This window comes from Hyperolius riggenbachi, chromosome 10 (genome assembly GCF_040937935.1).
Source record: "Hyperolius riggenbachi isolate aHypRig1 chromosome 10, aHypRig1.pri, whole genome shotgun sequence".
In the NCBI taxonomy this organism is placed as follows: Eukaryota; Metazoa; Chordata; class Amphibia; order Anura; family Hyperoliidae; genus Hyperolius; species Hyperolius riggenbachi.
This window is the reverse complement of record NC_090655.1, coordinates 254213379-254226713: the sequence shown is the minus strand read 5'-3', so window position 1 is coordinate 254226713 and position 13335 is coordinate 254213379. Positions and strand designations below refer to the sequence as shown.

Genomic DNA, 13335 nt, shown 5'->3' with positions numbered 1-13335 from the left:
GGCCCACACTGCACAAGCAGCAGATTTTGTGACCGCAGTTAAAGGAATATGCCAAATATTTAAAGCCTCTGCTACAGTTGCTGCAAATAACAATTTTTAGGCAGGTATACACAGTGGCCATTACAAAGAACTTGATTTAAAAAATATAGAAACCAAATGCAATTTTTCATTTTTACACATTTAAAAAAACACCTTTGTGTAAAATACACATTATGGGGAAATTTTTCCATTGAACATTGGACAGTTTTGACACCTTTTAAAAGAAAGTGTGGCTGCAAATATGCCCTGATGGTTTTTGAAGTCCACCTGCCATTACAGTCAGTGGGTTTCTCGTGAACGTTCGGTTTTTGAACATTTGCAAAAAAGTTTGTGAATATTCTGGAAAAGTTCATCCAACACTAGTTTGGAGATGTATGCTGTGTCCATTGACCTGTCCAGTGACAGGAATCAGACGTGACATAGGTAGCCATGACAACAATGGAAAGTCACAGCACGTTACATCACATCCGCTGTGACTGTCCTCCTGTTACTCCAGGTCACATTAAGGGGCTAAAAAAGACCAAAACCTCTCTTACTAAAATGCTATGCTAAACAGAAATTTGCCTAATCAAAACAGAAAGTATTTGGCATTATTCAGGTTGGAGGGAGCATATGATGTTTCCCACAATGCACCACTGCTGAATATGCAAATCATCTTTTTTTCCCCCTAAAAGCTGAAACAAGCTGACACATCATTGCATTCCATCAGTTCTGGAGGTGTGTTTAGCTTTCAGGGATGATTTGCATATTCAGCAGTGATGCATTGTGGGAGACATCACATGCTTACTCCAACCTGAATAAACACAAATACCTTCTGTTTTGAGAAGACACATTTATGTAGCAGCTCAAATGTGACCAACCTAAGCTTCTTATGGCAGAACCTGTGTGACATGATTACACAAAATACGGGTTTTCTTTAAAGGGGGCATGGGCACTGAAGGAGGAAGAGAAAGCACAACTCTATGGAGAATTACTAATTAATTAATAAAACAAAAAGCAGGTCATGTCAGGTTTGTTAAAAACATGGACTGGGGTTTCCCAAGTTTTTTTGGGGAGGAGGGGGCAGTGATTTCTAGTCACACCCTTTCCCCGCCCCCACTGATCTGTGCAATAGGAGCTGCAGTGTGCAGCAATTTGGTTCCTCATTGGACAGAAGGCTGGGAGGAGAGATATGACTATACTGTGTATACTGTATATATGTATGTGTATGTATCCAGCTACAGAAGTATCAGGGCGGGTTTCCACTACTAAAGTGATGTGATGCGGCTGTCTAGCCACAACGCATCACTCCCGCCGCCGCCCGCGTCTCTTCCGCATCTCCCGATGCGGAAGTGTATTGAGGAGATGGGACGCGGCTGCGACCGTGCGATCATCTGCAGAATACTGCAGATTCTCGCATCGCGCTGCACCGCTCCACACAGCATGCACGCAATGGAAACTCTTCCATTGCCGTGCATGTGTTTCAGGACACCTGCGGTGCGATGCGGCTATGTAGCTGCACCGCACCTAGTGGAAACGGGCCCTTAGTGGTTTGGGGTCTCCATGACATAAATGGATAATTCCTCCACGTCGCAGCTCCTATAATTTATATTGTGTAATATCACAATAACCTTATTTGCACAAATGGGAACAAGAGAGATAGAGGTACATTACAAGGGGCATATGAGATACAGGAGGATACAATGGTAATAAGAATGTGTAAGTGACACCACATTGCTCTACAAACATAACACAGATCTCTTGCTAAAAGTACATATAGGTCTGTTGTCACAGGAGTAACACATTGCTTCCATTGTCTTATCAAGCTCTACAATTTACTGCTTTTCAATGTGTGGCCAATGCTTTATGTGTAGGGAGGTCAATGAGGTGCAAATAACTGTACTGTAAATGTCATGCAAATTGTATGCAGCTAATCACATTTCTTAAGAAATTCATTTCATTGTCCAAATTCCAAGATATAGAAAATTTGGATGCAAAGTTATGAGATTGGCCATCTGTAATGATCACAACCTCCTGCAGTTCTCTGTCCGGCTGATAACTAGCGATGGTCAGGGACATGCCAATAACTCTGAGATGGTGCAAATGATATGCTACTTACAGGTCCTTCTCAAAAAATTAGCATATTGTGATAAAGTTCATTATTTTCTGTAATGTACTGATAAACATTAGACGTTCATATATTTTAGATTCATTACACACAACTGAAGTAGTTCAAGCCTTTTATTGTTTTAATATTGATGATTTTGGCATACAGCTCATGAAAACCCAAAATGCCTATGTAAAAAAATTAGCACATCATGAAAAGGTTCTCTAAACGAGTTATTAACCTAATCATCCGAATCAACTAATAAACTCTAAACACCTGCAAAAGATTCCTGAAGCTTTTAAAAACTCCCAGCCTGGTTCATTACTCAAAACCGCAATCATGGGTAGGACTGCCGACCTGACTGCTGTCCAGAAGGCCATCATTGACACCCTCAAGCAAGAGGGTAAGACACAGAAAGACATTTCTGAACGAATAGGCTGTTCCCAGAGTGCTGTATCAAGTCACCTCAGTGGGAAGTCTGTGGGAAGGAAAAAGTGTGGCAGAAAACGCTGCACAATGAGAAGAGGTGACCAGACCCTGAGGAAGATTGTGGAGAAGGACCAATTCCAGACCTTGGGGGACCTGCGGAAGCAGTGGACTGAGTCTGGAGTTGAAACATCCAGAGCCACCATGTACAGGCGTGTGCAGGAGATGGGCTACAGGTGCTGCATTCCCCAGGTCAAGCCACTTTTGAACAAAAAACAGCGGCAGAAGCGCCTGACCTGGGCTACAGAGAAACCGCACTGGACTGTTGCTCAGTGATCCAAAGTACTTTTTTTTTCGGATGAAAGCAACTTTTGCATGTCTTTTGGAAATCAAGGTGCCAGAGTCTGGAGGAAGACTGGGGAGAGGGAAATGCCAAAATGCCTGAAGTACAGTGTCAAGTACCCACAGTCAGTGATGGTCTGGGGTGCCATGTCAGCTGCTGGTGTTGGTCCACTGTGTTTTATCAAGGGCAGGGTCACTGCAGCTAGCTATCAGGAGATTTTGGAGCACTTCATGCTTCCATCTGCTGAAAAGCTTTATGGAGATGATTTCATTTTTCAGCATGACCTGGCACCTGCTCACAGTGCCAAAACCACTGGTAAATGGTTTACTGACCATGGTATTACTGTGCTCAATTGGCCTTCCAACTTTCCTGACCTGAACCCCATAGAGAATCTGTGGGATATTGTGAAGAGAAAGTTGAGAGACACAAGACCCAACACTCTGGATGAGCTTAAGGCCGCTATCGAAGCATCCTGGGCCTCCATAACACCTGAACAGTGCCACAGGCTGTTTGCCTCCATGCCACACCGCATTGAAGCAGTCATTTCTGCAAAAGGATTCCCGACCAAGTATTGAGTGCATAACTGAACATAATTATTTGAAGGTTGACTCTTTTTTTTGTTTTAAAAAACCCTTTTATTGGTCGGATGAAATATGCTAATTTTTTGAGATAGGAAATTTGTGTTTTCATGAGCTGTATTCCAAAATCATCAATATTAAAACAATAAAAGGCTTGAACTATTTCAGTTGTGTGTAATGAATATAAAATATATGAAAGTCTAATGTTTATCAGTACATTACAGAAAGTAATGAACTTTATCACAATATCCTAATTTTTTGAGAAGGATCTGTATATGCAAAGCAATGCAGATGCTGCATCTGGACCATTTCCCATCTGCATCATCTTTGCACCATTTTGGAGTTATCAGCAGCTCACTGACCCTCCCTAATGATAATTGTTACTCCCCTCAGAATTCTCTAACAGGAAGTGATGATGTTTCTCTATTTGCAGGGCGGAGTCCCGGCATCAGGTACCTCTCAGAGACTCGTCTCTCTGTATCCACACACTGTACAACTGATGATGATGATGGCGTTGGACAAGAGTCTCCTGCAGATGTCCTGGTTACCCCAAATATTCCCCCAGACTCCTCTCACCTGTCTAACCCTGAGGTGTCTCATACCCAGCACAGCTCTCCCCCTGCTAGAGAGTCTTATTCCTGCTCCACATGTGGGAAATGTGTTGTACAGAAATCACATCTTGTCAGTCATGAGAGAACTCACACTGGTGAGAAGCCCTATTCATGTGCTGAGTGTGGGAAATGTTTTGGAGAGAAAGGAAGCCTTGTCAGACATGAGAGATCTCACGCTGGTGAGAAGCCCTATTCATGTGTTGAGTGTGGGAAATGGTTTGGGCAGAAAGCACACCTTGTCACACATGAGAAATCTCACACTGGTAAGAAGCCCTATTCATGTGCTGAGTGTGGGAAATGTTTTGGAGAGAAAGGAACCCTTGTCAAACATGAGAGATCTCACACTGGGGAGAAGCCCTATTCATGTGCTGAGTGTGGGAAATGTTTTAGGCAGAAAGGACACATTTTAAACCATAAGGGATGTCACACTGGTGAGAAGCCCTATTCATGTGCTGAGTGTGGGAAATGTTTTGGACGGAAAGGAAACCTTGTCGTACATGAGAGATCTCACACAGGTGAGAAGCCCTATTCATGTGATGAGTGTGGGAAATGTTTTGGGCGGAAAGGAAGCCTTGTCGTACATGAGAGATCTCACACAGGTGAGAAGCCCTATTCATGTGATGAGTGTGGGAAATGTTTTGGGCGGAAAGAAAGCCTTGTCAGACATGAGAGGTCGCACACAGGTGAGAAGTCATATTATAATGTTTTGAATGTAAATCACTGCTGGTGAGACATTTGTGTTATGTGGGAAATGATTTGGCCGTAAGTGTTCTTTTTCTTTTACTTTTTGCAAAGCGCACATGGCAGCATTTTTACACTGAATCCCGAGGACTCTTTCATGCTCGGCAGTGCATTAGATTGTTGCTGCTCTTTGATAGTGATGGACATACTTTCCAACAATCTGTTTGCAAATGGTCCACAAATATTTCCCCATCCGTTTGCAAACTTAACAAAAAAAATAACATGGGGACTATTTCTGGCCCCAAAACTGGACAGTGGCATGCCGGAGGGGGTTCCATGGCAAAAGCGCCATGAAAAAATACGTAGTTGACGCAGAGTCGTGTTTTAATCTCTAAAGGGCAGAAATCACATTACATTCCCAAATTTGTGGAATAAAGTGCTTTAAAATTGCCGGCGTTTGTACACGTCCATCAGGTAGTGTGAGGAGGGTTAGGCCCAGTGCACACTGACAGACAAAGCGCCGCGTTTACCACACCACAAATAATCGCAAAGAGCTTTAGTGATAACATCAGGTGAGTGAATAATTGTTTTTACTAGTGGCCACCTCCAGTAAGTAAATGTTATTCCTCTCGGTGACAATATTTGTGTAGTGGTGACAGTGGCTGTGCTTGTGCGCACGTTCACAGAAGTGCATATAATTGCGGTTTTCCAGCCTCTATGGACTTGCGGAACCGACTGTGAATCGACACACAAAAAAAATAAACCCTGATTTTGCAGTGTGGGCCCAGTGCTGGCTTAGTAAGCTTTATTGATCCTCTGAGGTGACCATAAACAAGTAGATTTTTGCAAAACGTATGCAGCGGATTGAATTTAGTCTGATCACAATGAAGCAACGACCTTATCGTCTCGGGTGTGCCAACACAATAATATAGCTCATTGAGATACACAAGCATATGTTCATATGTGACATATGTTCCTATAGCCATGCTCTTCATAACATAATAGGGATTTTTTTCCTACTGGCAATTATATAAGGATGTCCCTGACACACATCGGTACTACCTTGTATCATGCCTTACAATCCAGATTGGATGTGTATGGGTCCCACATCTGCTATTCTGGTCCCTAGCGATGATGACCTGATTAAAAAAAACTAAAAAACTGAAACAAATTGAGGTCAGATGGATTTATTTATAGATTAGGTATTATGAGTCCATCAGGTCCAGATGAGGAGTTTAACATACACCGCAGTTTTTGTTATCCAATCATAATTGTATGTGTGTGGGACCCAAGCGAGAATAAATCTTGATCTGGGAGGATATATCTATATAAAGTATGCAGGCTTCAAATCATGGATAGTATTGGTTATATACCTAGTCTGACACTCCCTGTTGCAATTGGATAATGTTTATATTTACCTGCAGTCTATAGTTTTATCCTTGCCATATGTTTCTATAGCCAGGCTCTTCATATCATAAAGGGAGGTTTCGCTGTTGGCAATAATATCAGGATGTCCCTGACACGTCGGTACTACCTTGTATCGTGCCTTACAATCCAGATTGGATGTGTATGGGTCCCACATTTGTAATCTTTATGGACCCTGTTTGTGTTCCCCCCCTCCCCCCCCAACTAATGTGTGGAGAGGTGTTCTTTAGATAGAACTGATACTTATAAGCACAATACATACTGAGAATAGAAATAGGACAATTGGGATTAACATTGTTATCCCTTATGTTGTCTTGCTGGTCTGACAAGACAGCGAACCTCCTCTGTCGTTTGTTGGGCACTCGCAAAATACTGTACAGTGAACAGTTAATTTAGCGATACATTGAGGCCAGATGAATTTACAGATTGGGTATTTCGAGTCCATCAGGCCTGAATGAGGGTTTTACATATACCCAATTTTTGCAATCCAATCATAATTGTTTGTGTGCGGGACTTAGGCAAGAACAAATTACAGGTCCTTCTCAAAAAATTAGCATATTGTGATAAAGTTCATTATTTTCTGTAATGTGCTGATAAACATTAGACTCTAATATATTTAGATTCATTACACACAACTGAAGTAGTTCAAGCCTTTTATTGTTTTAATATTGATGATTTTGGCATACAGCTCATGAAAACCCCAAATTCCTATCTCAAAAAAATTAGCATATCATGAAAAGGTTCTCTAAACGAGCTATTAACCTAATCATCTGAATCAACTAATTAACTCTAAACACCTGCAAAAGATTCCTGAGGCTTTTAAAAACTCCCAGCCTGGTTTATTACTCAAAACCGCAATCATGGGTAAGACTGCCGACCTGACTGCTGTCCAGAAGGCCATCATTGACACCCTCAAGTAAGAGGGTAAGACACAGAAAGAAATTTCTGAACGAATAGGCTGTTCCCAGAGTGCTGTATCAAGGCAAATCAGTGGGAAGGCTGTGGGAAGGAAAAAGTGTGGCAGAAAACGCTGCACAACAAGAAGAGGTGACTGGACCCTGAGGAAGATTGTGGAGAAGGACCAATTCCAGACCTTGGGGGACCTGAGGAAACAGTGGACTGAGTCTGGAGTAGAAACATACAGAGCCACCATGTCCAGGAAATGGGCTACAGGTGCTGCATTCCCCAGGTCAAGCCACTTTTGAACCAGAAACAGTGGCAGAAGCGCCTGACCTGGGCTACAGAGAAGCAGCACTGGACTGTTGCTCAGTGGTCCAAAGTATACTTTTTTCGGATGAAAGCAACTTTTGCATGCCATTCGGAAATCAAGGTGCCAGAGTCTGGAGAAAGACTGGGGAGAGGGAATGCCAAAATGCCTGAAGTCCAGTGTCAAGTACCCACAGTCAGTGATGGTCTGGGGTGCCATATCAGCTGCTGGTGTTGGTCCACTGTGTTTTATCAAGGGCAGGGTCAATGCAGCTAGCTATCAGGAGATTTTGGAGCACTTCATGCTTCCATCTACTGAAAAGCTTTATGGAGATGATTTCATTTTTCAGTACGACCTGGCACCTGCTCACAGTGCCAAAACCACTGGTAAATGGTTTACTGACCATGGTATTACTGTGCTCAATTGGCCTGCCAACTCTCCTGACCTGAACCCCATAGAGAATCTGTGGGATATTGTGAAGTGAAAGTTGAGAGACGCAAGACCCAACACTCTGGATGAGCTTAAGGCCGCTATCGAAGCATCCTGGGCCTCCATAACACCTGAGCAGTGCCACAGTCTGATTGCCTCCATGCCACGCCGCATTGAAGCAGTCATTTCTGCAAAAGGATTCCCGACCAAGTATTGAGTGCATAACTGAACATAATTATTTGAAGGTTGACTTTTTTGTTTAAAAAACACTTTTCTTTTATTGGTCGGATGAAATATGCTAATTTTTTGAGATAGGAATTTTGGGTTTTCACGAGCTGTATACCAAAATCATCAATATTAAAACAAAAAAAAGGTTTGAACTACTTCAGTTGTGTGTAATGAATATAAAATATATGAAAGTCTGTTTATCAGTACATTAGAATCTGGGAGGTTACCCCTATATAAAGAATGCAGGTTTTAAATAATGGGCAGTATTGGTTATAAACCTAGTTCAGTACTCCGATACGATTGGACAGCGTTTATATTTACATGCATGTTATATTGTGATCCTCACTGCATGTCCCTATAGCCATGCTCTTCATAACATTCCTGTTGGCAATAATATTGGGATGTCCCTGTTACATTTCGGTACTACCTGATATTGTGCCTGGATTGGAAGTGTATGTGCCCCATATCTGTTATTTTGAACACAAGAGTGACAGTTTGGATCAATAACTGAAACAACCTATGGCCAGATGGATTTACAGATTGGGCACACTGAGTCCATCAAGCTTTGCATGAGGAGTTTTATATTAATCCACTCATAATTGTATGTGTGTGGGACCGAGGCGAGAATACATTTTATATCGGAGGATATATCTCTATAAAGTATGTGGGCTTAAATTATGGACAGTATTGGTTATAAACCTAGTCTGTAAATCCTTGTTACATTTATATTTAACCACGTGTTCTAGCTTTATCCACATCAGTTGTTTATATAGATAATAAAGCAAAAAAAAAAAAAGAAATTGGCTCTTTAGTGCATGAAAAATCACAAACTGCTTTATTGATGATCACATAAATATAATAGAAAAAGTAATATAATAGAAAGTGATGCCTGACATGTTTCGCTGCACTGGCGGCCTTTTCAAAGGCATGACATCATGGACAATAAACATCTAAACGCCATAAAGGCGTTTTTAATCTCTGCCGCGTCCGTCCGCTTCCCGCCCCACTCCGCCCACGTACCCGCACACGCCTACCAAAGCAACACGCAGGCGTGTAGGTGGCAAATCACTGGCCAAACCCGGAGAGCGCAGCAAGCGCCAATCGTTGTTTATATAGCTATACTTCTTATGACATAGAAGGAATTTTCCCTTTTGGCAATATGGGGATGCTCCTGACCCATATCAGAAGTACCTTGTTTTGTACCTTTCAATCCGGATTGGATATGTTTGGGTCCTACATTTTCAATTTCTGTGGACCCTATGTGATTTTCTTCCAGACTGATGTGTAGGAAGTTGTTTCTTAACCTCCCTAGTGGTATGGATGAGCTTGGCTCGTCCAGCAAAAAAAATCCTGAAAGCGATCTGGATGAGTCAGGCTCATCAAAGCTGCCAGGGAGATTTCTAGCTGCTCTGCCCCGCCGGCGATCTGTGCTACCCACAGTGTACAAACCAAGCATCCAGCCATTCTAAGGAATCCCACGTGGAGCCGGCAGGGCAGAGAAGTTGCGGGACTTTTCTGCAGCGATTTCCCCACCTGCATTGACCTCCCCTCCCTCCTTCCCACCCACACTCCCTGCAGAGATCTCCTGCCCGCATGCTGTGACCCCCCCCCCCCCTCCCTGCAGTGATCGACACTCCCCCCACCCGCTGCGACCCTCCAGGTCCCTGACACTTGAAGCAAGTGAGAAATATTCACCATCCATCTGTCCTGCGGCAGCCGCACATCCTCCTCTGCTGCATACAGCTCTGTCTATTGTCTGCAGTACTGGGACACGGCTTGATGACATCATCAGGCTGCATCCCAGTTCTGTAAACAGTAGACCGGGAGCTGTACATGGCAGTGGAGGATGTGTGACTGCCGCTGGACAGAGGCCACAGTGAGTAAATCTTTTTTCCTGCACAGCACTGAGGATCTCTGGCAGGGGAGGGGACGGTGGTTGAAGTACCTATACCTGGCTACATATACTGGTGGCTCCTATACCTGGCTACATATACTGGTGGCTCCTATACCTGGCTACATATACTGGTGGCTCCTATACCTGGCTACATATACTGGCGGCTCCTACACCTGGCTACATATACTGGCGGCACCTACACCTGGCTACTTGTACTGCGGCACCTACACCGGGCTACTTATACCGTGGCACCTATAGCTGGCTACCTATACTGGTGGTACCTATACCTGGCTACCTATACTGCGGCATCTATACCTGACTACCTATACTGTGGCACCTATACCTGGATACCTATACTGTGGCACCTTTACCTGGCTACCCATACTGCTGCATCTATACCCGGCTACCTATACTAGGGAGGGGGGGTCTAAATACTATATAGCAAAAAATGTTTTCAAGCCCACAGGTGAGGGGTGCAATTTGAGAACCTCCCCTGGGAGCAATTTACCCTAGAAACTGCCCTTCCAATGCGCACCCTGCATCATGCACATGGGGGAGACTTGGCGGGGTCTTATACTCACCATTGGCATGCTGATCCCTCGTCATGTACCTCTTATAACTTCCCCAGTATCTTCTTCCATGTCCCTCCGCGGATTTGCTTTTCCCCTGGCGATGACATGTTCCCCAGCGATCTGTGTTGATGACACCCAGGTCACGCAGCGACATCAGCAACTGGTGGCAAACAATTTATTTTATTTTTTATTGAATTGAATGCAATAACCTGTATTGAATTCAATATAAAAAAATGATTACAAAAAACAAACAAACCACAAAAATGCTTGAAAATTAATTGAACCACTTTTTGCAGAGGAATCCCAGGGAAATTGAATGCCAGGGAGGTTAAGATGGAGGTGATACTTGTGAGCACGATGCGTATTAAGAACAGGAATAGGACAATTGGGATTATAATCCTTGTAATTTATCCTGCCTCGCTGCTCTGACAAGACAGGGAGTGTTACTTACACCTTGTTGGGGAATCATTGTGTGATTGTAACCCCCCTGTGGTTTGTAGAGCACTCGCCATCTGCTGCAGTCCAGGATTGTATTTGAATGGTTACTGTGTGAAAGAAGTGTTCCCCCATTGTAATCAGGGAGCCATTGTCCATAAGGCTGCATAGATAGTAAGCCTTGCTGCATGTTTTACTGCCTGTTGATGGGCTCCCTTCTCCTCCCCTCCTCTCCCCGCACACTAGGTTGTCGTGTATATAGTAAACAAGGGAGTGAGTGGGTGATATGACCCGCCCTCCACACTATCGGGATCTATGAGGAGTGAATGGGGACGACTCGTGGCCACAATTGACTGTGGCGCTTTGCACTCAGTGCAGGGAATCCAGCGGAGAAAGGGTGGTATTATTATTATTTATTTATAAAGCGCCAACATATTCTGTGTCATGGTACAATGTAAGAAAACAAACAAGGGATACATAATGATACAGACAATGATATACATCAAATATGAACACTGATACAAAATACAGCACTGCTGATTACAATTGCAAATTTAACATGATGACTAAAATGTATAAATGTCTAACAGAGTGCAAGCAATGAAATTAATAACATTCCATGACACAAAAGGGTGGGTGGTATGGTGCAGAACTAAGCGGGCGGAGGCTCACTCCCTAATCTCCCTGATCATTTATATGGAGACAGAGCAGCAGTGCAGGTTAGCCTGTCAGTATAGCAGTGAGGCTATGACATGTTTATTTTCCATAGCTATTGTATTTAATATGTTTGTGCAGCACACTGAGGACTTTGCACTTTTAGATAGTTCCCCTGATGAAGCCCCTAATTGTTATGGGGTGAAACATGTTGGGTTTATAGGTGGGGTGTTGTGTGTTTGATTAGCAACCTTATCTGGGTAATAGGGAGAACCTATGCAGTGAGCTAAACTCATTGGCTTTATTCACAGGGCTCTGTGTACTCTCTTCTTCCTTCCCCAGTTTGTATGTTGATGGAAACATGATTTTACAAGATAAGAGTTTTTAGCAGTCAGAATAAAAGTTATGTTTTAATTTCTTTTTCAAATATAGATTTGTGTGAATTTTATTGAATCATGTGTGTTGTTGCATAAAAAAAAGTATCCAGATGATCTATGACCTATTTGTACAATCCTCCTTCGCTCCTTTCTCCCACCTAAAATGGAAATTGAAACCAGGAAACCCTCAATCATTCACCTCCCTACACATTGCCCATCTACATAAAATCTCCCCATTGAATCTTCTCAAATTGCCTAATGAGATTCCAGATTTAACCCAATGAAACAATTCCTCCCAACCCAAGAAAAGGTACTCTTTCAAGTAGTACAAACTTCTAAATTACCAGAACTCTGATCCCCTTCAAAAATGTATAACTACTTGGAAATGTGATCTACAGCTCCCTCTAACCCAGGGGTCTCAAACTCAATTTACCTGGGGGCCACAGGAGGCAAAGTCAGGATGAAGTTGGGCCGCTGTAACGATCGGTGAAGCACAGAGAGGATCTGATTACCGGTGATCTGCAGTATCACTGGGAATACAGATGTATACCAGATTATAAGTGATCTGCAGTATCACCGATAATCCGATATACCAGCTAACCTCTGTTCACCTGAGTAGAGTGTAGTGTTGGTGTAACAGTAACACTTTGAGGACTAAGCCTCAGCGCAGTAAGGAGTACTGCACGGATTCCTTCCAAAGACCTGGACTCTCCAAGACGGGAGGAGTCAGGCTGGAAGTAGGAAAGATTTTCTGAGAGTGACACTCTAGAGGAAGTGTCACTAACAGAACGGGGAACCGCCTCTAACAGTAAGGTCGGTTCTCGAGGTCGGACTAGCCAGGTCGTAAACACACGGTCAGATAAAGTACAGATTCAGAAGGCAGAGGCAGAGTCTAAAGTACAGGCAGGGTTTGGCAACAGGGTATCAGATATATCGAGGTACAAAATCAGGAGGCAGAGTCTAAAGGCGAGCCGGGGTTCGGCAACAGAGTATCAGAATAGCAAGGTACAAGATCAAAGTTCAGGAGGATAGTCAGGCAGGCAAAGGGTCAAAACAGATAATCACAATCAAACTAGTACTTAAGCTATCAACAGAATCTAGCTAAGTGTAGGATTACAGCTCCAGCTGGTCCCGGCACACTTAAGGATCTGACTAAGGGTCTGCGTGCTCCCACGTATGTGATCGCAACGCCAGACACCAGAGGAATGACCAGGCTCCAGTATATATACTCTGGGGATGCCCAGTGCCTCCCCTAAGTGCTGGACCAATGAGATGTGGAGCCAGTGTCAGCTGACCAGCTTGGTCAGCTGACTACCTCTGGCTACCACATAAGCCCTGCCTTAGTGCGCG

The 13335-nt window shown here is 43.5% G+C and overlaps 1 protein-coding gene across 1 annotated transcript in view; it reads left to right on the top strand.

Annotated features, from left to right (window-relative positions):
- Nucleotides 1-6806, top strand: part of LOC137535310 (zinc finger protein 3-like) — a 33047-nt gene extending 26241 nt beyond the window's left edge. Inside the window, exon 7 of the mRNA XM_068257140.1 lies at nt 3906-6806. Within this exon, the coding sequence (XP_068113241.1) occupies nt 3906-4813 (908 nt within the window). The 3' untranslated portion in view covers nt 4814-6806. The remainder of the gene's footprint in view (nt 1-3905) is intronic.
- The last annotated feature ends 6529 nt before the right edge of the window (nt 6807-13335 follow it).